Raw genomic sequence first — 24,388 nt, forward strand, 5'->3', positions numbered from 1 at the left:
CCCCAAAACCCTGCATTGGCCCCCCACCCCTCGTATGCAAATCCTTGGGCCACTTTTGAGCCCGAGCCTTGGCTCAGTGGCACAGACCAGGTAGCCTCTCTACCTGCCTCCCTAACTCTAGTCCCCCAAAGCATCCAGAGCTCAGTGGGATGTTCCTCGGGGCCAGCTGATGGGGTGGGCAAGAGTGGAAGAGGGCAACATTTCCTCTTCCCCAGGCTGGGATCAATGAGCCTTGAGCAGCTCTGGTCCAAGGAGCTAGGTTTAAATAAGTTGACAAGCAGACATGTCCAAATCGTGGTCATTTCTCACTTGGTCCCTGAGACCTCTGTAACCAGAAGCAGGAGAAAGGTAAGGATGCTCCCTGACACCAGAGGGTGGGTGGCGCCCTGCAAGCCTGCACAGAGACTTGTGCCCAGGAGTCCTGCTCTGGTTCATTCATTCACTCAGATGGTAAATATCTAGGGACTTCCTGTTCATCTCTGGGAAGATTTGACAATTGTGTCATTACCCATACCTCCTTGATCTTGAAGAATTTTTCCCCTTAATAGTCTTCAAATTAGATGAAAATCTAGAAATCACAATAACTCCTGCCCAGGCCAAAAGATAGGAAGACTTCTGAGTTCTGGCCTCAGCCCCCATCCATGTTAGGTGCAGATGACAGACTGGGGTGGCAGAGTGTCTGTCTCCTCTGGGCTGCCCAGGGCTCCCAGCCAACCTTCCTCCTATTGCCTTCATCATACATATGTGCCACCATCAGATTCAGCCCCCAGAAAACTAGCCATATCTGTATAAATAACAATTAAAGCTGCATATATTCTGGGGTAAAAGAGTCAATGAGACTGCAGAGCACGCAGGGCCAGATGGTGTCAGCTCACTGAGATGGAGTAAATGGGAGAACCTCAACATGTCCACCCCTAGGGTCAACAGAAGATTCCATACTAGGAATCCTACTTGAATAACAAAAAAAGAAAGAAGCAAACCACACCTCCTCCCAGTCAGGAACAAGAAAAAAGAGGAAAAATGCAAACAAAGAAAGAGATTGGATATTCACACTGTGAAAGGCCTTTCGTCATCACAAAGCTCCCAGATTCTAGGCTCCATTGGGAACTGTAGGGGAGGCCTGACTTGGGGCTGGGATCCAGGCCATGTGAAGGCAGGTATGGTGTTTCCTTCCACCACCAAGGCGCAGGTTAGAAGCCTGACAACTGGCAAGTCAGAGACACCCATCAGGGCTCAAGAACTGCAGTGGCTCCCCAGCTGCAGGCTGTGCAGGAACCTCAATCAAGATGATGTCAGACCCTGGAGTGGAATGTGAACAAAGGGAAGCCACCGTAAGTCCCCAGTGTTCTTGGACCTCAGGGAGAACAATTTGTGTGGGATCTTGTGTTCTGGAACAGTGCTCTTCCCTGTCCTTGGGGAGTACCCATGATATTTCTCTTCTGAAACCAGAGCTTCTTCCTCTGTGGCCCTGCAAACCCCACTGGCCATCAGCACAAGGACTGAGGTCTTTGGTCAAAGAGCATAGGAGCTGAACATGGCCTTATTCATGAGGCTGTTTGTTTCATTCTTTCAGTTTTATAGATGAAGAAATTGAGGATGAAAGGGCTGGTATTGGAGAAGGAGCCCCACACATCATCCCAGAAGAGCATGAGAGGGTAGTCTCTCACCAGGCTAGTAGCTTCCAAAAGAGGTATTTTAAAATTGAAAACTCTTCTACCATGAAATTGTATGCAAAATTTGACAGTGTTGGTGTCTTTGGTCCTCTGTGTTAACCACAAAGTCTGACTCAATGTTGAGAAGAAAGTTCAATTCAGTTCAGTTGCTCAGTCATGTCCAACACTTTGCAACCCCATGGACTGCAGCACATCAGGCTTCCCTGTCCATCACCAGCTCCTGGAGCTGTCTCAAACTCATATGCATCGAGTTGGTGATGCCATCCAACCATCTCAACCTCTGTTGTCCCCTTCTCATCCTCTGTTGTCCCCTTCTCCTCCTGCCTTCAATCCTTTACAGCATCAGTGTCTTTTCCAATGAGTCAGTTCTTCTCATCAAGTGGCCAAAGTATTGGAGCTTCAGCATCAGCATCAGTCCTTCCAATGAATATTCAGGGTTGATTCCCTTTAGGATTGACTGGTTTGATCTCCTTGCTGTCTAAGGGACTCTCGAGAGTCTTTTTAAACACCACAGTTCAAAAGCATCAACTCTTCAGCACTCAGCTTTCCTTGATAGCTCAGTTGGTAAAGAATCCACCAGCAATGCAGGATTGGGAATGAAACCCAGTTTGATTCCTGTGTTGGGAAGATCCTCTGGAGAAGGGATCTCCAGAAGCTGAAGATCTCCAGAATACTGAAGCCCACTCCAGTATTCTTGGGCTTCCCTTGTGGCTCAGCTGGTAAAGCATCTTCCTGCAGTGCAGGAGACCTGGGTTTGATCCTTGGGTTGGGAAGATCCCCTGAAGAAGGGAAAGGCTACCCACTCCAGTATTCTGGCCTGAAGAATTCCAAGGGGGTTGCAAAGAGTCGGACATGACTGAGCGACTTTCACAGCTTTCTTTATGGTCCAACTCTCACATCCATACATGACTACTGGAAAAACCATAGCTGGGTTGGAGGGGATATACTCAGGTACCCACATCACCTGCATAAATGGAGGAAATACCTCTTACCCTTTGAGGATGCTTGGCTCCCAGCCAGTCAACATTCTCCCTAAATGAGCTGTGTCTGTAATAACAGTTCCCATTCATGAAGCACCTACTCTGTGCCAGGCACTAAAGAGATTGCTTTGCAAAGCTGTCTCATTTATTTCTAAAAGCAACCTGTAAGATAGGTTTTATTATTATTCCCATCCTTGTTGGAAACTGAAAACCCGAGAAGCCTAGCTGTTTGTCCAAGGCTGTGTGGTGCATCAGGAAGCGCTGTCCAGAGCTCAACACAGGTCAGTGTCAGCCGCACCTGCTGCCTCCCCATGTCACCTCCAGTCGCCACTCGCCTGCCCAGCTCAATTCATCTTACATTATGTTGCCACTCCTCTTCCTCTTTTTTCTCCCCAAATGCGTCATGCTCATGATATGCAATCCTGTGAAGCATCTCATCACTTTTGATTGCAGAACAGATACACATTAATCATTTTTTATATAAGCCCAGTGACCCAGTGTTAGTCACTCTGTCATGCCCAACTCTTTGCGACCCATGGACTGCAGCCTGCCAGACTCTTCTGTCCAGGGATTTTCCAGGTAAGGATACTAGAGTGGGTTGCCATTTCCTTCTCCAGGGGATCTTGCCAACCCAGGGATCAAACCCAGGTCTCCTGCACTGCAGGCAGTTTCTTTACCAACTGAGCTACCAGGGAAGCTCCCTTTTATATGAGAAGACATACAAAATAAAAATAAAAGGGAATACCCATAATCTTATCATCATACTTTTAACATTTTGATGGTCTCCACCCAACAATATCTTTTTTAAATTTTAACTAAGATTCTACCTGTAGTAGCAGAATTCCAAAATAAGAAGGAAAAAAACACATGTCCACTTTCCATCTTATTTTGTCCACTATCTGTCTGCTTCAAGGGATGCCATGCCCGAATTGTGCACCCCCACCACCCGTCTCCTGTGGCCTCTCCCACCACCTGGGGAGCCGGGCCCATGGGCAGTGCTGACTGTCAGGAGGGCACTCAGCACCAAGCCAGAAGCCCCAGGCCACTTGTCCCAATGCGTCTTCATCCAATCCCTTTGCATTCCTTTGGCTGTCATATCCGGCCTGTCTTCCTGGTCTCTTGAAAAGCCTTCCTCATCTCATCCCCTCTGCTGCAGATGCAGCACACGGAAGTTCACAGGCTGTTGGGCAGCCCCTCTCAGGAGGTGAAATTGTAACTGCAAATTGAAGATGAAAAGGAGTCAAGCATTGAAAGAACTGGGAGAAGGGAGCTCTGGGAAAAGAGAACAGAAAGTCCCAAGGCCCAGAGGTGGGAAGGTGTCTTGTTTCAGGGTGAAGACGGCCAGTGCTGGTGGAGTGTAAGGAGCTGGGGGAGGCCGTGGAGATGAGGCTGGAGAACTGACAGGGGCCAAATAATGCATTGTGGATGTTAAGTGCAAGAGAAACCATAGTAGGAGTTTTCAGAGAAGTGAGGCATGACCTGACTTACATTTCTTAAAAACCTCATTTGTGGCTTGTGGGGGTAGGGCAAGCTTAGATCTGGGGCCCAGCAAGGAGGTCATTGCAGCATCCCAGTGAGAGGAGAAATGATGAGGAACAGGATGGGGGCCACACACATAGAGAGAAAAGGTGAATTCTGGTCTCCAACTCATCAGAAGGTATGGTCTGTCACCTCAGCTCTTTGAGGGTAGATATAGACCCTCATGTGCCAGGGCCTGGTCAGCTCTGTAGGGGACATAGCTCCTCATTCCCACCCCACAGGCATACATGAGGATGCTCCATGGGTAAAGCTACCCCAGCCTGTAGCTCGCTCTCGCTCTGCGGGGGAAGGACTTTGCTCCAAGAAACTCAGAACTGGAGTCAGAGACAAACCATCCCCCGACATGACCCAGAAAACTGGCCACTGATCCAAGACCTCAAGGCTATAAAATAAGACAGCCCAGCAGAGGCCCTCTGAGACAGGGGCTTCGAGATGGTAACTGACCTCCAAGTGGTGATGGATAAGTACATACTAAAAGGTGTCTCCAGTGGTAGAGAAACCCAGTCTAAACAGAACATGAGGGTGACTGACCAAAGAAGCCTTTCACTTAAACATGGAGTCTTGCCCAACACTGATGACTCTAAAAAACACTGGAAATTGTCCTTTCTGCTGTGGGGGGAGAAATGCCTCCCTGTGTGCCAGAAAGAAAAGGATGTGGTCAGGAAGGAAGAGGGTGGAGGGGGAGGTGGGAGGGTGGTATTTACAGGCTTCTCAAGAGTCTGACATAAACAGAGCAGAATGAGGAAAAACCCAGTTTTAAGACTTACTCTGTAATCATGGTGCAGACCATCTGAGAATCAGGACATGTGCCAGCACCCGGGCTGGGACTGGTGCCTGAGTGAGCCGAGGGGCCATGGACTTCGTAACTCCCCTGGGGGACACAGGGTGTTGGTTTCACCCCCACCTCAGCCCTCTCCCAGTCGTGAGCCCCGTCCCCACCAACTCTTTCCAAAGGGACGTATCTCCATTCTCTCCCTATCAACCTCCCCACCTGCCTTGGACTGCTGCTTCCAGAGCCTCTTCTGCAGTGGCTTGTGGGGAGGAAAGATGCTGGGTGCTGCGTCTGCCAGAAGTGATGCAGAGCAGGAGGTTTCCTGGGACATGGGCACAGGGCCCTTAACACAGTCGGGAGAAGAAAAGCTGAATTCTCAGAAAACCTGGTGTGCTTTTTAAACTTTCCACATTCCTGACTGGTAACTCCATAGGTTCAAACCATGACATAAAGAAACAAGGTAGGGGCCTCTTTTCCACCATCTAAATGCAGTAAAGTTTACACAGCAATCAGACTTCCTTTAAGAGCAGGCTTGTGATGGTGGTTAGGCCACAGACTCTCAAAACAGGGCCTGTGACATGACCAGGACTGAGACTCAGTGGAGGAACTTGTCCTCTGCCATGCCTACGCTAACACTTAATTGTTGGGCAGAACCAGAGCCCAAGGAAGAACCTGGGTAGCCTGGGAGGGTGCTCTTAGGGAGAGGGGAGTCAGTTTAGTAATTGTTTCAAAAATGTTGTAATATTTTAACAGGGGGTATGCTGATAGCAGTGTGTGCCAGCCATTATCATCCATGACTGTTATTTTTCAGAGCCTTTGGAGCACTCATTTAATACTAGAGTCAGTGTACGGAATTTAGAATAAGATCTTGTGTTTGCAACTCAATTCTGCCCAGCACTAGCTGTATGACCTTGAGCAGGTTTCTTATTATTATAATGGAAAGTGGAATGATGTCCACCTCATGCAATCAATATAAGAGGTAGATGCAACGCTATTTCCAAGAGTTAAGACTAAGTGGATGCGAGTAAAACTCACATACCCAGAGAAAATTCAGAATTGGAACTCTTCATGGTTCAATGGAGAAGGAAATGGCAACCCACTCCAGTACTCTTGCCTGGAGAATCCCATGGATGGAGGAGCCTGGTGGGCTACAGTCCATGGAATCGCAGAGTCGGACACAACTGAGCGACTTCACTTCACTTTATGGTTCCAGAGTTGTGGATAGAGATCTGCTGCCTCTTGTTGTTGTTGTTCAGTCACTCAGTCTTGTCCAACTCTTTGCGACCCCATGGACTGCAGCACACCAGGCTTCCCTGTCCATCTCCTGCAGTTCGCTCAAACTCATGTCCATTGATTCGATGATGCCATCCAACCATCTCGTCCTCTGTCATCCTTTTCTCCTCCTGCCTTCAATCTTTCCCAGCATCACGATCTTTTCCAATGAGTCCCACCTCCTACCCACCCCTAATATTTTCATGGTCCAAGAGAAGCATGAAGGCCCACATACCATATGTTTGAATATTAATTTTAAGTCAAACTAACAGTGCTAAATGTTAAAGTCATACTAACAAAATGCTAACTTCTATCCTCTGACCTTAACAGAGGTATCTTTTTAACAACCTGGAGAGCCAGGTTCAGCTTTAGAATTTTTAAGCTCCCAAAGTTCTGTGCCAGATATAGCCACATAGGTGTACCCAACCCTCAGGACCTAGTTCTAAGGCTCTTCCTTTCCCTGGCTCTGTATCATACCCGACCCTCAGGACCTAGTTCCATGGCTCTTCCTTTCCCTGGCTCTGTATCATACCCGACCCTCAGGACCTAGTTCCATGGCTCTTCCTTTCCCTGGCTCTGTATCATACCCGACCCTCAGGACCTAGTTCCATGGCTCTTCCTTCCCCTCTCTCTGTATCCTACCCGACCCTCAGGACCTAGTTCCATGGCTCTTTCTTCCCCTTGCTCTGTATCCTACCCGACCCTCAGGACCTAGTTCCATGGCTCTTCCTTCCCCTCGCTCTGTATCACATCAAGATATGGATCATCATACAGAGGCATGTGGACATTTAGTGTATATATGTCCAAACTCTATGAGTACAAACACCTTGGGTCCAGGGGTACACACACAGGTGGAGTGGACTACCCTTAGGAAAATAGACCAGGAAAAATGCCTATATATATCCTGAAGGCAAGTTTGGGGCCATCTGAGCTGAATCTCAGATACCCAGAAGAGTATCTTGAAGGAGGGGCCCTGGTTATAGGTGGGCATGCCCTCTTGGCCCCACAGACTCCCTGCCCACCATGTAAGGGCATGGCCAGGAGATACTAGAGTGGGTCTCTTTAAAGTGTAGGGCCAGGCAGGGGCTCGTCTTACCTCGGCTTGGTGGGTAGAACCATCCAGGCTCTCAGAGCCTTCCCTGGCAGCTATAAAGGCTTGAAACCATCCATCCTTTCGTGTGTGGTTCTCTGATTCCCATTCCAGTCTCCATCGGAGGATGTTAGTATCAACTGTGCCCTGCACACCTGCCCACTCCCTGCCTTCAAGAATGCTGCTGCCCCTGCCCACATCCACTTGGTGACCACAGGGCTTCCATGAGAGCAAAGCAAGGCTCCTTCAGAGAGGTTGCTCTGGCCCTCATGGACACTGGGAAAACTGCCTGGGTCTGGGTGGAGGCTTGTACTTAAACCCAGGGACTGGTTATTTGAATGAAATGCTTCACAGAAGCTAGTTTGATTGAGATTTGCCTCTTTATTCTAGAAACGGGATTCAGAAAGCATGAAGGTTGCAGTAATCGATGTTTTCATTATCAGCTCCATTGGCGAGTCCATTAGCTGTGAGCTTCGGGTCAATGGCTGATTGTCTAAAACAAAAACACTGTGTTTATCACAGTGAAGAGAAGGGTTTTTGGAGAAGGAGGGGAATGAGATGATAAGGATTAATATTGACCTAGTGTGTTACAGTTTACAAAGCAGTTGTTCACACATCACATCACTTCATCTGATCCTTGGAATAGCCCTGAGATTAAGGAGGTGGGCTTATTTTTCTTCCCATTTTACACATGAGCAGCCTGAGGCTTACTTGCTAAGGTCAGCCAGCAGCCACCTTGGGACTGACATCCAAGACTCCTGAGGGCAGTCTTGGTGCTTCCTCCATCCATCACACCAAAGACTTCAAGGAAGGAAAGGTGAGATATAAAACTCAAAGGAGCTGTTCCCACGAGTGTGATGCAGTAGAAAAGGCAGAGTTTGAGGTCAAGGAGATTCGGCTTTAAATCCTGGTGCCACCCCTTCCCATCTATATGACTTTGCATCATTCTCTTTTCCTTATCCATGCTCAGTTGCTAAGTCATGCCCAGCACTTTTGTGACCACATGGACTGTAACCCACCAGGATCCTCTGCCCATGGGATGTTCCAGGCAAGACTACTGGAGTGGGTTGCCATTTCCTCCCCCTTTCCTCATGGAAGGACACCGCATAATAGTCCCTGCCTCTTACAGTTGCCGTCAAGTGCTTGTGCATGCAAGGGTCCTGTGGCTGTTTGTTTCCTTTCTCTCTAACCCTGTCCCATCTCTGTTCCTTGTGCTGTGCTCAGTCACTTCAGTCATGTCTGACTCTTTGCGACCCTATGGACTGTAGCCCACCAGGTTCCTCTGTCCAGGGGATTCTCCAGGCAAGAATACTGGAGTGGGTTGCCATTCCCTTCTTCAAGGGATAAGTAAGTTATATAATATGTTGTTGTTGTTCAGTCGCTAAGTCATGTCCAGCTCTTTGAAATCCCATGGACTGCACCATGCCAGACTTCCCTGTCCTTCCCTATCTCCTGGAGTTTATTCAAACTCATGTCCATTGAGTCGGTGATGGCATCCAGCCATCTCATCCTCTTTCACCCCCTTCTTCTCTTGCTTTCAATCTTTCCCAGCATCAGGGTCTTTTCCAATGAGTCAGCTCTTTGCATCAGGTAGCCCAAGTATTGGAGCTTCAACTTCAGCATCAGTCCTTCCAGTGAATACTCAGGGTTGATTTCCTTTAGAGTTAACTGGTTTGATATCCTTGCAGCCCAAGGGATTCTTAAGAGTCTTCTCCAGCACTACCCTTTGAGAGCATTTATTCCTCAGCGCTCAGTCTTCTTCATGTTCTAACTCTCACATCCATACATGACCACTGGAAAGACCATAGCTTTGACGGACCTTTGTCAGAAAAGTGATGTCTCTGCTTTTTAATACACTGTCTAGGTTTGTCATAGCTTTTCTTCCAAGGTGAAAACATCTTTCACCTTGCAGTCACCATCCATAGTGATTTGGGTTGCAGTCATCATCCATAGTGATTTGGGAACCCAAGAAAATAAAGTCTGTCACTGTCCATCTTTTCCCCAACTACTTGCCATGAAGCAATGGAACTGGATGCCATGATCTTAGTTTTCTTAATGTTGAGTTTTAAACCAGCCTTTTCACTCTCTTCTCTTACCTTCATCAGGAGTCTCTTTAGTTCCTCTTTGCTTTCTGCCATTAGGGCAGTGTCATCTACATATGTGAGGTTATTGCTTATCTTGATTCCAGCTTCTGATTCATCTAGACTGGCATTTTGCATGATGTACCCTGTGTATAAGTTAAATAAACATAGAAGTTAAATATATGTACTCTGCATATATCTAATATACTATATTAGACAGTGCTGTAGAGAAAAATGAAGCAAAGATGGGGGATGGGGAGGGCTGGGGCAGGAAGTTTTGATTTTAAATATGGCAATCAGGAAAGATTGCACTGAGATTCAGGCAACCAGGAAAGATTGCCAGGAATGATGGGGCCAAAGGGGCAAGCCTTCCTGATAATTAAAATCCAGGACCTATAAAGACCTGGAGCTATCCATGGAAGTGCAGAAGAAAGCTTCCTGGAGGAGATGGTGCATGCAATGATTCTCAAATATCAGGTAGTTACACACAGTAAGACTTTAGGAGAGGAAAGAGCAGTGCAGGCAGAGGGCACAGCATGAGCAAAGGGCAGAGGTGAGAAACAGCATGGTTTATGGGGACAGGAAGGCCAGACCACAGAGGGCCACAAATGTCCTATTAAGGAACTCGAATTTTTCCTGTAGGTGATGCCAGTGATGTCCATGTAAAGGAGACTATGAAGGGTTTTAGGCAGAGAAAAGACATAATCATATCTGCATATTTGAACATCAGTGCAGCCTGGAAGATGAATTTAAGAGGGGATCAGAGTTGGACGCAGAGAGACCAGTTGTGGACCATTATAGTAGACCAGGTAAGAGATGCTGAGGGCTTGGATTAAACGAGGGCAGTGAGAGTTTGGTGGAGAAAGGGAGATAAAGTCAAGCATCACTTATGGGAAAAAATTCACAATATGCAGTAACACAGTAGCTGTGGCAGTCTAGGACAGGGCAGAGGCAAGAGCCAAAAATGATCACACTTCTGGCCTGGAAGATGGGATGAGGAGCAGACCAATGCCTGCACCAGAGACAAGGTGAAAGGACCAAGTTTATGGTGAAGGTCGCTCAGTTGTGTCCAACTCTTTGTGACCCCAATCGACTTTACTGTCCATGGAATTCTCCAGGCTGGAATACTGGAGTGGGTAGCTGTTCCCTTCTCCAGGGGATCTCCCACATTGCAGGTGGATTCTTTACCAGCTGAGCCACAAGGGAAGCCCAAGAATACTGGAGTGAGTAGCCTAGCCCTTCTCCAGCAGATCTTCCCAACCCAGGAATTGAACAGGGGTCTCCTGTGGTAGATTTAGTTTGGGTCATGTGGAATTTGAAGTGATTCTGGCATCTCATTCAAAATAGTTGTAATAGTTATAAAATGATTCCAGTGGTCCTATTCTTGGAACTTATCAGGGATCTCTTTGAAAACTATTACAAAAGCTGCATTAACCAGTTATGTATTTTATAGGCATAACTCTTTTTGTAAAAATCCACTACCTTGGAATGCACATTAATAGCTATTGTTCATAAAAGAAATAAAGATGATATGATACTTTTCAAAAAAAACCTACTCCCAATCACTAGGCTTAAGTCATGAGTTTTGGCTGCTTCCAAAATCAAACTCTTCCTTAACCATTGTAGTCCTGGGGCACCTAGGGCTGTGAAAGAGACCATACCTCAGACCTGAGGGATTTCCAGTAGAGCAGTGGGCAAAGTCACAGCAATGGGTGGAATGAACAAGTGTGTAGCCTCCCAAGGTCACCACATTCACTGGCTACACTTTCCAGATGCCTTTGTTTTGATGTGATGATTGTTGTTCAGTTGTTAAGTCATGTCTCTTTGCGACCCCATGGACTGCAGCACTCCGGACTTCCCTGTCTTTCACTATCTCCTGGAATTTGCTCAAGTTCATGACCATTGTGATGATTAAGAAGCCTGTTTCATTTCCCTGTTCCAGAGAATCTTCCAAGACAAGGGTATCTTTTTTCTCTTTCAAGACAGGCACAAGAGTGCAACTTTATTTTATTATCTCTGTTTTCAGAAAATCTGGGACCAAACTAAGCTTTGGGCCCAAGTCTCTACTCACATAATTTTGTGTAGGAAAATAGAGGCAAAGTATGAACTGTAAATACTTTATAGGAAAAAAATAATTAAATGACAAGATATTCAGCCCAGAAAAGGACAGCATTATAACAAGCCAAATTCCCTAAACAACATACCACAGCTGGCCCAGTGTTTAGGACATGAGAGCAAGTACAGTTTTACACTATTGAGAATACTTGTCCTCCAGTCCCACAGAGGAAACCGCAGGCTAGTGGAGCCCGGTCACTGTAACCAGTGAAGAAGCGGGTTGGAGCAACACAGAAAATGAGTGCCTTGTGACTGAATAATTGTAGCAATCCTTTGACTTGGGACACAAAGCTACCTCCAGTGTGGTTGTTTCATCAACCCAGCAAGCAGTTCAGTTCTCACTTGACCTGACCCTTGTATGATTATATCCCACTCAAACAACACTTATTCCCTTTTGTACAGTAAGAAGCAGCTATAGAATTATCTGGCAGCTACTTCTTGGTCCAGCTACAACTAGCACAGGTAACAAAATGGTAACAAAATCTCCAACTTTCTGCATCAAGTCAATTCCTCTTACTTAGTTTCTGCTAACCATTATACACTGCAGTTATTGCCAGCAGTTATTAAGGACATGGAGGCAAGATAAAAGGTTCTTGAAGCTGTGGGCTCACCTCATCTCCAGGCAATCCAGCCTTCCCCTCCCTTCAGGCTGGGTCTGACTAGCATAGGGAATGCTGGGGCGGGGGGCAGCAGCAGCAGGAGGCAGCAGTTAGTGTCCTTGTATGAAGGATTCTGAGACAGTTCAGTATTAACCTGGCAACATAGCTCCCTTTCAGGCCATTGGCATAAAGTCCTGCAGGATTTCTGTCACTTAATAAGAGGAAGAACATTATATCAAACAAGACTACCTCTTCACTGAGGAGTGGCGCAGTCTCCTTTCTTTCCTTAATTATTGAATTCTTACACAATATTACTGAGTTATTCTTGGTCCCAGGAAAGGATATATGGAGGTTGCATAGCCAGACTCTGCTGACTAAATATCTGCCCCCAGTAGGGTCCAGTCCAGCTTCCCATGGCTGCTCTGGGAGCTGCTAGATCACTGGACAGCCTGAATCCCCTCCACTCTGGCTTCTTCCAGCATCATGCAAGGACACTTCAGAAGGCATTGTTGCTTAGTGGTCAAAAGCACAGACTTTGGAGTCAGACAACTCCCAGCTCCACGCCTTACAACATGTAGAACTCTTGACATATGCCTTAATATTTTTAAGTGTCCATCCTCTCAAGTATAAATGGGAATAAAAATATATTTATCTTGTGGGATATTTTGATCATTAACTGAGATAACATAAAAAACTCAGCATAGTGGCTGGAATAGAGTAAGCACTCAATAAGTATCAGCTATGATGATGATGAATAATATTCCATAGCATTGGGGGAGAAACATGGGCTACGAATATGGGCATATCATCTCCTCCTTCCTTCTGTTCAAAGTTAGAAGCAGCCAGGAGGAGGAACAACGTGCCCAGAATGGCGTGTTTGCTAAACTAAGCAATTAAACTTCCAGGCTAGATTTAAAGGTGATGGGCGAACAGCACAGGAGACTACGTATGCCAGTCTGTGGCACAACTTGCACATTGAGGTGGTTTCCCAAAGGTGACCCTTATCTCCTGTTACAAGTTTCTGTGTGCAGGTTTTCTAAATACTGGATTGGCCAATGACTAGAATTTAAACATTTTTCTTTGTTGAGTAGAAATTCTACTACTGTGATTTCATATGAAATCAGTATAACCTTTAACCTTAACTCTCTTTGCCCTCCTTTCCACCTGCAATTTCCTTACAAGTATGTCAGATTTCAACCACCATCTTTTCTTAACAAACAAACCTTACATAAGCTCACACTTCCTGAGAAAGTATTTTTATTCAGTTGAATACCTCTAGATAGTTCATTACAATTATACTATTGCAGCGAGTTGATGCCTTTGTGGATCTCACAAATGCTTCTTTGAAATTTTTACTCTCTGTTGAACTACTTATGGCTTAATTTAATTTGTACTGGTGTTGCATTTTATTTTTGTTTTGTTTTGATTTGTTCTCATTTAATCCTGAAGCAGCACAGCATAGAAATTTTTTACTTGAATTCCCCCTCTAAACTTCCCATTTTGCCCAAGTTGACTGTTAGTAAGTGGTGGGCACCTCTCCAGCTTTTAAAAAATTCATTCAGCCTCTTCTTTTCTTGTGCATCTCTTCTGCTTTGCCAGGTCAAGCTGGGAACTGCCTGACTTGAGGGAAGGGAGAGTAAAAGCCATCAGTGACTCAGATGGGGTGAGCTACCCTTGGTACGGGAACACCACAGAAACTGTGACTCTGGTTGGCCCCACCAACAAGATCTCCAGGTTCTCCGTCAGCATGAATGACAATTTCTACCCCAGTGTGACATGGGCAGTGCCAGTGAGTGACAGCAATGTGCCACTGCTCACACGGATCAAGAGGGACCAAAGTTTCACTACCTGGCTGGTGGCCATGAACACGACCACAAAAGAGAAGATCATTCTGCAGACCATCAAGTGGAGGATGAGGGTGGACATTGAGGTGGACCCTCTTCAACTTTTGGGGCAACGGGCCCGGCTGGTGGGCAGGACTCAGCAGGAACAGCCCCGGATCCTGAGCCGGATGGAACCCATACCTCCCAACGCACTAGTGAAGCCCAATGCCAACGATGCCCAGGTCCTCATGTGGAGGCCCAAGCGGGGACCACCTCTAGTTGTGATCCCTCCTAAGTAGAAGCAGACTGGCCTGACTGTGTGTGGAGCATATGCCACTGAGACACGCAGTGAGGTTGCCAGGGGTGGCAGGAGCCAAACTGAGTTTCTGAGCCAAAGCAGACCTCGTGGTTTGCCAGCCTTTGCAGCCACTTGTGAAGAGTAGAGCTGCTCCTTGGGTGGTAGAACCATAATCCTTAGGAAAAATCCCTTCCTTTTAGGAATAAAGAAAATCGCTGCTCTGAACGACTTGATGTGATTACCATGCAAGTAGCCATATTTTGGAGCTGACCAGGATGATTCTTTTATCTGAACTATTGACCATTTCTTTCCTGTGAGAGGCAGGGGATGGAAACAAAATTAAACAGTGCCTGTGGCAAATGCTGCTTCCCAACCAATTAGAAGTGAGAGTGAAAACATCCCCATCAGGTGTTTGTAAGACATATGTCCCATTGTCTAACTGGAGGGTGCTGGGGAATGGGGCGGAATGAAAGTGAATGGGCAATGGAAAGAGGAGGGGATACCTTTGTTACTGCAAAGTAATACCTGTGCATGTATTAGTTAATCATCAGATCATCAACACACTCACTGAAACGAAAGAAATGCTAAGAAAACAAAATATGTTGGTTCCGTACCGAGGGAGAGCCTCCTAGGAACTGTCCAGGGTGCTGACGGTGGTTCTAGTTGATGATGATGACAGCATTTCCATCTACCCACATCTTTCCAGAAACTGTTTATTCAAAGTATCCTCAGTCACAGTATTTGGATAGATAGTTTCTGAATTCTGCAATTGCTGTGATATTTGGGGCCTTCACCATGTTTTTACTGAAACCCAAATTGTGATTTTGTTTGCAGCTGCTGCTTCTCTTCCCATTACCAGCCCTAAATTTACAAAAAGATAATTGTTTATAAGGCACGAACCCATGCAGAGTTTCAAGACCATTTCAACAAGTAAGAATAGTATTTTGCTGTTACACATTCACACATGCAAACACACATGCCAGCATGATTGCTAGCAAACCTGCTAGCTGTATCTGCCTGTGTGCTTATAGCTTTTATGCACACACAGTACATATGCTGTGTATCTGTGTATGTTTATTTTAGCTCAGTTTCACAGAAGCTCAACTTTAACTACTTGAGCATTTGTGAGAAAGTGCTTCATAATGCTTACCTTCAGACTCTTAATGAAAATCTGAGCTACTCACAGCAAACAAACCTGTATTGGTGAGATCCAACCAATAAGGATGAGAGGCCATATTTCCTCGAGTCAGGACAATATAAGTTTTTAAAAGTATCCAATCTTTGCCATAAGGATCACCACAAAAAAGAACTTTTAAATCGTTACAAAAGAACTTTTCCTTTTATTCTTGATAATGCTAATTTTGATAGCTAGATAGATCCTCGTCCAAAACCCCCCATGCAAAATAATTCTAAAACTCCCACAATACCATTGTGGATTTTATGAGTGGATATTGCCAGCCTGATTTCAGAGTTGAGAAAGTTAAGGTTCGTGCAATTATTATAATCCCATGGTTGGCTCCATTGATCTATCTTTTATCTGAGTTTGAAGATGGAGAATAAAAAGCAGGAAGGTTTGTTTAGTACTTTTATTAAAAATGGAGTTTAGTCTCATTTACTTCAGGTTACTTCAGGTCACAGGAGTAGGTGCTTATTTACATGAGAAGTTTAACAGATCCACTCCAAATTTTAACCTCACACCCTAACCACCAATTCCTCTCTTATAGATTAGTTATTGATGGCAAGCTGAGCTATTTATAACACCACATTAATGACACATCAGTGACTCACAGAAGACCTGGAGACATTCCATTTAGAAACAGTTCAACTGTTACATTTGGATTTCCCTGTCCTTTCCTATCTCTCCTTATTTTATGGGAGAGGTAGTCTCAGAGAGCTCCATGGTTTAAATACAAAGCTGCTTAATATTCCATGTTGACATCAGAAATAGGAATCTCTCCCTGTGATTGAATTAGATGTTACCCTTATGGAATTCTGGAGTGTTGATACTGATCCTGAAATCTAATCTTTATGGCCCTACTTTAAGAAAACCTGATATTTAAAAATCTAAAATTGTAACAAACAGAAGGTTAAAGAGGAAAGGTTTTTTTACATTACAAAATGCTACGCAAGATTTCTGCCCATGAGAATATGATATGACTTACACAATTATGTTTACACATAGCATAACTTTTTCCAGGGCATATCTGTATTTATAAATGCTACATACTTAGTTAGACGTTTTTCCCACTGAAAACTCACATTTTCTAGAGTTTTAAAAAAAATTACCCTGGGCAAGTTTTCTGGAAAATTAGGTAATAACAAAAATGAGAGAAATAGATAGGAAGGTACTTATAAAAGTTAAAGGTACTGTGCAAATATACATTATGATTATTGTCAGTGATAGTGCTGTGAACTCTTAGTTGGGTGTCTCAGTTCTGAAGTCAGCCTGGCAGAATGTTCTATTGCTCTGTGGCCTATTATTTTGAAGTTAGAGTTGCTTTACAAGGAAATAGTGTCTTTTCTGTCATCCATAGGTCATTACCTTCCAGCTTAGTTGGATTTGGCAAAGGAAAGTCTCTCCAACAAGAGTGAATTCACCTTGAAATCTCTGTTTGGGTCACCTCCATCCTCCCATCAGGCCTTTCTTTCCCTGACAGTCCCTGTGTCTGACACCAGATGCCGTCAGTTTAAAGGGGGTCGTGCGGTGCCTCGATTAGGTTTTAGTTGGGTAGTCTTAGTACTATATTTGGATTCTAAATACACATACATACCACAACAGTCTCTTAGTGGCACAAGAGTTCTTAATTCCTGTGTGGAAAAGAGCATTTTATTAAGTCATAAATTCCTCATAGATTCCTTTGAGATTTTTTTATTCCATAATCTCAAGGAAATTGAGGTCTCATCTATTCAGGGTCACATCATTCTCTGGGTCATAATCAGCAGCAGAGCCAAGAGAAGACCTGGGTTCCTGTATGTCGTATCACAGCGTGGTCACACTTACCTGAGACCCGTAGCTCTCCTCTTGGCTCCAGGCAAACCATTGTCACAGTCCTTGAGCCATTCACCCTCTTAGCACTAGAGACAATCAAATCCATCCTTTAAAGAACAGTTATGTCCAAGAAATGAATGTTCCTGATTCTCTTTTATCTATACCAGCTGTTTTGAACTCTTAGTCTGGGTCTTTGCAGTGTCTTACATTCCCAGCTTGTTGCTTTGGTCCACAGCACCCAAGAAGGTTGGAAGCTAGTTCTTTCTCTGTCTTCCTTTCCATGGGCCTTTTTACAGTTCCCTCTTTTCTGAAGCTAGGAATATCTCACAGGTCAAAATCATGTTCTCAGCAGTCATTCTGAGCAGTAAAATAAAATAACTATGATTTATGAAGTAGTTTACAAAAGACTTCCACATGCATTTTTTCATCCCCAGACAGTCTTAGGAGTGTAACAGTAAGTTGAGATCCACCAAGGTTAAGTGGATAGGCACACAAATAGAAAATGTGGGGAGTTGGGATTCAAACTGAGCCACTTGGCTCCACATCTCTCACCATGACGCTATACTGTGGCGCCTCCTGGGTTGTTCCCTGCCTGGAGAGCACAGAAGAGAAGGAAGGGGAAAACAGGTCACTTTCACCTACACAGTCATGTAGTCCCTACCCATCAACTAAGTGGGCATATTAAACTAAGAGAAGTAACACTGTTTTCTTATGCAGAAAACTATGCAATCCACAAGGAGATTTGCCCAGAAAAAATTCCTGCCAGGGGCTGCAGTGTGGGTGAGCTGGCTGTCACTCACCAGCTTTTAGCACACTATTGGTAATCAGTGGAGTAGGAAATCTACTCTCCTGGTCTCAGAATCCCTGAAACACCAAGAGCACAAAAGGGGGAGGAAAGCAAGCATCCCACAGCTGAGGTCGCAGCTGAGCAAGGCCCTGCCACCCGCCACCTCTCAATGCAGCAGGACCAGCCCATGGGGCGGAGGCACTGGAAACAATGGCTTTCCAAGCTCCAGTTGGCACATTGACTATTCTTGTTAGAACTGAGGGCACAATTAAACATTGCCAGAGCCAGCTCCCAACTGAGTTGCAAAAAAAGATGTAAACACACACACACACACACACAGACCTGCTACACTCACACATGCTTCAAGCTGAAAAGAAAATTAATCAAAACCCCAATGAATGCCTGAACTCTATAATTAAGCCTAAATGATCCTTACATAGAAAGGGAGCGGAGTGAGCTAGCTCAGTGCCCAGAGATATTTTTACCCCAGAGTCTTATTGCCATTAGTTTCTTTTGAGATCTTGAGTACGTCTGGTTCCAGTTTCTTAGTTAGGACATCTGCCTATGGAAGGCCTTCAGAAGAGTTGCCAGCTCAGTGACTAGAGGACAGCGAAGGTTGTTTGGCCATTTTTAAACACTCATAAGAATGCCTCTGGAGAGATGGAGTCCTGCTGCTTACCTTGGTTAGCCATGCTCCCTTCCATGATGGATCCCGTTACTAATTAACCTCAGTCCTCCTAACAATTCCTTTGAGGTCTACAGCACTTTACAGCTTACAAAGGGTGCTTTCTTCCCTTTACATAGAGTGTAAAACATCTCTATTCAAGTTAGAAATTCTTAGTATTGGTCTAATCCTTATATTCTTATTAACAACAATAATTCCCATTTGATTAGTTTGTTGCAGTTTGCATAGCACAGACACAAATACTTTTTGATTTGATTCTCAACAATCTTGTAAGGTCTAATTTATATCCCCATTTTACAGATGAGAGACTTGAAGGTCAAGTGGCCTGTCCAAGGTCACACTACTACCAATGGTGCTCTTAAGATTTGAATTTCAGTCTTCTGGCTCCTCCCCTTTCCTCCACTCTCATGGAGCATTTTCTCCACTGCTATTCCTCAGGAGGGGTGACTCACTTGCAGGGGAAGTCTGTGCACAGCCGCCCTAATTGATCTCTGGGTGCACTTTGACCAGGCAGTGTAAACTCTCCTGAGGAATCTGGGTTCAGCAGTCTTAGGCTCTGTGTTTTCAGTGACTTCTCTCTTCTTCCATGTTGGAAAGGAGGCCTACTTGGGTGCTCTGAGGTCAGAGGCCAGAGCCCAGGGCCTCTGAATGACCTGAATCTTCTAAACCCAGCTGATGAACTAGACCATCAACAAATCATGTCATTCATCTCAGCCTGTTTCCTCCTTTGCTAACTGAGCCGCTAACACAGCCCAGCCAACATTGTAGTCAGGAAGACACAGTGATGTGATGTCTGGAAACACTCCAAAATGTCTGAAGTGCTGCCTGATGTAAGGTCTTGTCGTGTCAGTAGAATCATGGGGTCCAGGAAGAGTTGCAGGCTCTCAAGCCCCATCAGATTGGAAGCCCAAGACCATCTCAGGGAAGCCCACTGTCCCTGCCAGGGGAGGCCTGGCTTTGTTGGGAATGGTGGGGATCTCGAGTTCACCCTGCCCCCAGATATCTTGTTGGTGAGGCCTGGACCCTGGCAGGCAAGGAAAGAAAGCAGATCTCTACATAGCCCTGTAGAAAGCAGCTCTAGGAAGAATTTATAGCTGGAACTCCAAGAGATCTTTCAGAAAGGAAAAGAGGCTGATCAAATCTGGGCCAGACTTGAAATCCCAAAATGATTTGCCTATTTAAACCTCCTACAGAAGCCAGCCAAGGACAGCTACATTTTTCCTATCATGGGCTCAGGCAAAAAATACAGAGGGGAAAATTATTCTTATTATTATATGTATACATATCTTTATGTGGGTCTCCACTGGCCTGTCTGTCTCTACACATTTCCCATCTCTACAAGATGCACCAGATCTTGGCTGGGACTCCAAGTTTGTAATGTTACAGATTTGGTCACATGGGTGCACATAAAAGGAGGAAATACTTCTTCCTACACTGCCCCCCACCCCCCAAGCTGTCTCACCACGCTGGAAATATAATTGGCTATGGCCCCTCTCTCTGCCTGCCCTGCCTGTTAAGGCCCTATTCCACATGCCCCACCCTGGACCAGCCACAGAGCTTGCTTCAGGGCTGCTTCCCAAGGTCCCCTGCTCCCACATCCCAATCTGTGCCTCACTCCCAGGTTGGCCGCACCACAGAATTTCTGGGATGAAAGGCAATTTTGCTCAGCTGGATAGTGATCCCAAAAAGAACCTACTATCTTTTCTCAACAAAACAAACATGAAGTCAGGCCTTTGGGCAGCAGGTCACATGGCCATGCAAAGGAGGCTCTTCTCTGCCTCCCACTCCTATCTGTCCTTCACTAACCCAGAAAATGTGGCCTGACCCTTAAAACAGCTGAATACTGGGTCAGAAATGCCCAAGAGAAGGGAAAATAGACGTTCAACTTATAGGAGAAGGGAGAAGGCCAAGACGCAGCCTAGCTGCATGCAGACCTCCCTGGGGATTGTGAGGGGCTCTGATAGTGCACATGAAGCATCTGAATAGAGAGATGGCTAAGCATGGGGGCTGGGCTCAGACTGGCTGAGACCCCACATCACTGGGAGCAAGGAGGATACAAGAGAGAGGATGGAATGCTTTACTTCCAGCCAGACATAAACCAACCAAGGTGCCTGCCCTGGAAAATCTAAGAAGGCACTCACTCCTGTTTGCAAACACTCATTCTGCATCTGCTGAGAGGGAGGCCCCTTCAGTGTCTGCCCTGGGCACCCGGATTGCTCACCCCAGGCCCAGCCCTGTTTCATGCCTTCTTCTATGCATTGTTCTCTTCACAGGAAGAGCAGATATGGGAAGGTACTGTGAGTTCCTTCTGGAGACTCACTCTTAAAACAAATATTTATAAGAGGTGTTCACTCTTGTAGGCTAAACAGAGTCTGCAGATAGACAATATTCACAGGAAACTTCAGGAGCTACTCATTTTCCCTTTGGAGTCACACATCTCAGAAAACCCAGGGACCTTGGCAAGAGGTCCCTTTGTCTGTCTGGCCCAAGAGATCAGTAAGGATGGGTAAGGAGACAAGGCAGCACTCTGTCAAGCTCTTTGAGCTCTTCCAAGGAAAGGCATTGGGGAAAACCTACAGCTGCATCAGTGCATACATGGCTCTGGTGATGAGAGGAGCAGCTGATCATCTCTCCATCTGCTCTCATCCCCTCACCCCCCTCTTCAAACCAATTAGACTATTCCACACAGACATGATCCAGTGAAATATTAATTGGAAAAATAACAGGAAAGATAATACATGCACTTCAGGCTGAGAACTATTTCATTAAACTGGGCTTAGAAAGCAAGACAGCCAATTAGATTATTTCCCACTTCATTCCCTCACATACCAGAAACTATAGAAAGCTATTATTACTAATTAATTAGGAAAGAAAGGACTCTGTGTGTGCATATCCAATGAACAGGGACCAAGGCACTATCCCACCTACCTCTCCATGCACAGTGCTTATGCATACACACAGTGTACATACATGCGCATGCGCGTGTGCACACACACACACACACACACACACACACACACACATCAGGGACTAAAGACTCACTATCTCACCGGAAGAAATAACAAGAAAATACCACCTCCGAAAAGCCATTCACAATAGCAAAGAGAAATGCTATCTTTGGGCGTGTTTATCGTAAAGGAAATGGGCCATTTCTTATGAGAGAATGCTGCTAAGTCACTTTAATCGTGTCCAACTCTGTGTGACCCCAGAGACGGCAGCCCACCAGGCTCCTCTGCCTTTGGGATTTTCCAGGCAAGAGTACTGGAGTGGGGTGCCATTGCCTTCTCCATATGAGAGAATAACCAACTCTAAACTCAGTTGGATTCCAAACTTTCTGCAGCCAGAACAATCTTGTCTTTTCCTCTTCAGTAGAGAAAGAGTCATTTCCCAAGCCTATTTCAAGTGCTCAGGAGGTCTTCTGGATGCAGAAACCTGATATTGGCCTGATATTGAATTGACTTTATTAGGCAAGACTTCTCATACAGATCACCTGCACTTTTCCATCTATAAAATGGGAAGAAAACCTGTCCTCAGTGCCACAGTCACTCCTTTAAAGTTTTTAGGTTTGTGGGAGCACATTGACAGAGAACTCTAAGCTTCTTGTGCCTTGCCTTGGGGAAAATTGGTAGATGAAACTCAACTATGTAGTTGAAAAAAATTTTTGTGCAAAAATTATGCTAATCTAAAGGCATCCTTATTGTATAACTAATATAACAGGAATATGATAATAAATATAATAGTCATATAAAGTGGTCATCACGATGATGTGACTTTTGCACACAAGTATCTCTCCACTGTGGTCCATGAGCAGTAGACAGATTCCGAGGTTGTCTCCAAGCCTCTGCACACCTGTATCCACTCAGTACCCCACTCTTCCCCATCACACACCATATGTGTCACTCTGTGGCATGCGTGACATCAAAGGCTGGCAGAGCCCAGCACAATCAGTCTCTCACTGCAGGAAGGGGAACTGGCATTCATTGACGATAGAGCATGGCAGTTATTCCAGAGCACAAGATGAAGGGAGGGACAGTTTCCAGAATGGCTTCTAAGCTCTTAAGTCCCTATTTGTATATATAATGGGGTTGTCTGCAAACTTCAAACAGTTGGAACACGTTTATTTCACCATCTCTATAAGAATTTGAGATTTTGTTTTTCTTTCTGAAACTGACACCATGCCTAAAATCTGAATGCAACAGTGTTCATTTGGAATCACAAAAACTCATTGTGCCATTATAGTAGTACATTGCTATAACCAACCCTGCCTATCAACAATCCAATGATACAAAGCATAAACAAATGGTCAGGAAAGCAAGAGGAGGATGTCCAATGCTTGGATTTATCTCAAAGAAACTCCTTTCATGCATTCAAAAATACCCTTTTTATTTTAAAAATTTGGTTCCCTTCTTCTTTAGGACCACAACTTACCATATATGCAAGTACTCCCCAAAAATAGTCTTTTAAAAAAAAGGAAAATTGATCAACAACTTTAAGTTGAGTAATACAGATTCACATTCAAAATGTTTGAGCAAAGCTCGAATATATGCCCATGCACAGGTATACTGGGAGGGCCATAGATAGAGTTCTGGTGAATCAGCTATTCTTACAAATTACCTTGTGCCTTTGGATGCTGAGAACCAAAGCCATGGAGGGTCTGGAATTCCCACCCATTTCTGTAGACCCTTTTGTGCCTTGCTAATGGGTTACATTTATAGATGATCTAGAATCTAATATTGTTTTTGCTTAAAAACCACATAAATACTATAGACTGTCTTGACAGAGCAATGCATATGTAAATAAGTACTCATAATTTTGCATAAAAATCTCAGGGTCATTGTCTCCTTGCAATCTATTTACGAAGCCCAGGTTATAAACATCTGCTTTTAAGGAAAAACATTCTTTGGCCACTGTCTTAATGCCCATTTTATTTACATGTCTCCATGTCCACATACAGGTCACCTAGTAGAACAAGGCACGCCCAGGAGCAGAACCACATGGCAGAGACTAAAGAGGAGGAAGTGAGCAATGGCTGCTGGCTCCAGAAGCTGAAGCCCTGGATAACTGACTTCCCATTAAAATGGGTGCCATCCTATCTGTCTCCTCGCCATCCTCCCATTCCCTCATCCCATGACCTGTCCCCCCTCCCACCCCAGCACATGCCATGCAGCACTCTCCATAGGCTGGCTGGTTGGCTCCTGGGGAGCTGTGTTGAAGTGGGAGTTGTGCCTGCTGTATCTTTTTGTGTGGAAAGATTGGGTCTATCCAGATCTCAAGTCCATTCCCACACCTCTAAGTGAAGCTGGGATGAAGGACTTCAGATACCTAAAATGTTCCAGCATTGGTTCCCAAGCCCTAACTTCCCTCCCTATACTTTTGGGCAAAAAACAGAGGGAATATATATATCTCCTCTCTTTCTCCCTCCTCCACATGGGTGGCCAATGTTAATACTCTGTCTAGATTTCTCTGATCCTTGCAGAGCCAGGGCCAAAGCAGTCCTACTTCCTCCACACGACTGGGCTGGTTACCTTCAGGTGACCAAGAGCAAAGTGTATGTCACCAGGATCAATGGGGTGAGGAGAGAACCACTCTAACAGAGCAAGAACTGTGTGCGTTTTTTTTGCTTATTTCCTTGCTTACTGGTTTGTTTACTTATTTATGAAACATGTGTTTATTATATAACAGAAA

At 45.1% G+C, this 24,388-nt stretch overlaps 1 protein-coding gene and 1 long non-coding RNA gene across 4 annotated transcripts in view; one reads left to right on the top strand and one right to left on the bottom strand.

Annotated features, from left to right (window-relative positions):
* Positions 1–23,790, top strand: part of FAM78B (family with sequence similarity 78 member B) — a 104,347-nt gene extending 80,557 nt beyond the window's left edge. The window contains exons 2-3 of one of the 3 annotated variants that reach the window (XR_006551544.2): positions 13,721–14,650; positions 23,658–23,790. Coding sequence is in view for 1 of the 3 variants with exons in the window: in XM_006057292.4 (XP_006057354.1) it covers positions 13,721–14,243 (523 nt within the window). In the remaining 2 variants the exon portion in view is untranslated. The other 2 variants (XR_006551545.2, XM_006057292.4) reach the window with 2 other exon arrangements.
* LOC112585515 lies at positions 7,688–9,481 on the bottom strand. Its single transcript, XR_003109869.2, has 2 exons — positions 9,423–9,481; positions 7,688–7,819 (listed from the first exon to the last, which is right to left on the bottom strand). It is a non-coding gene; the product is annotated as an uncharacterized LOC112585515 (long non-coding RNA).
* Positions 23,791–24,388: the final 598 nt, after the last annotated feature.

The sequence above is a fragment of the Bubalus bubalis genome, chromosome 6 (genome assembly GCF_019923935.1).
Source record: "Bubalus bubalis isolate 160015118507 breed Murrah chromosome 6, NDDB_SH_1, whole genome shotgun sequence".
Taxonomy (NCBI): Eukaryota; Metazoa; Chordata; class Mammalia; order Artiodactyla; family Bovidae; genus Bubalus; species Bubalus bubalis.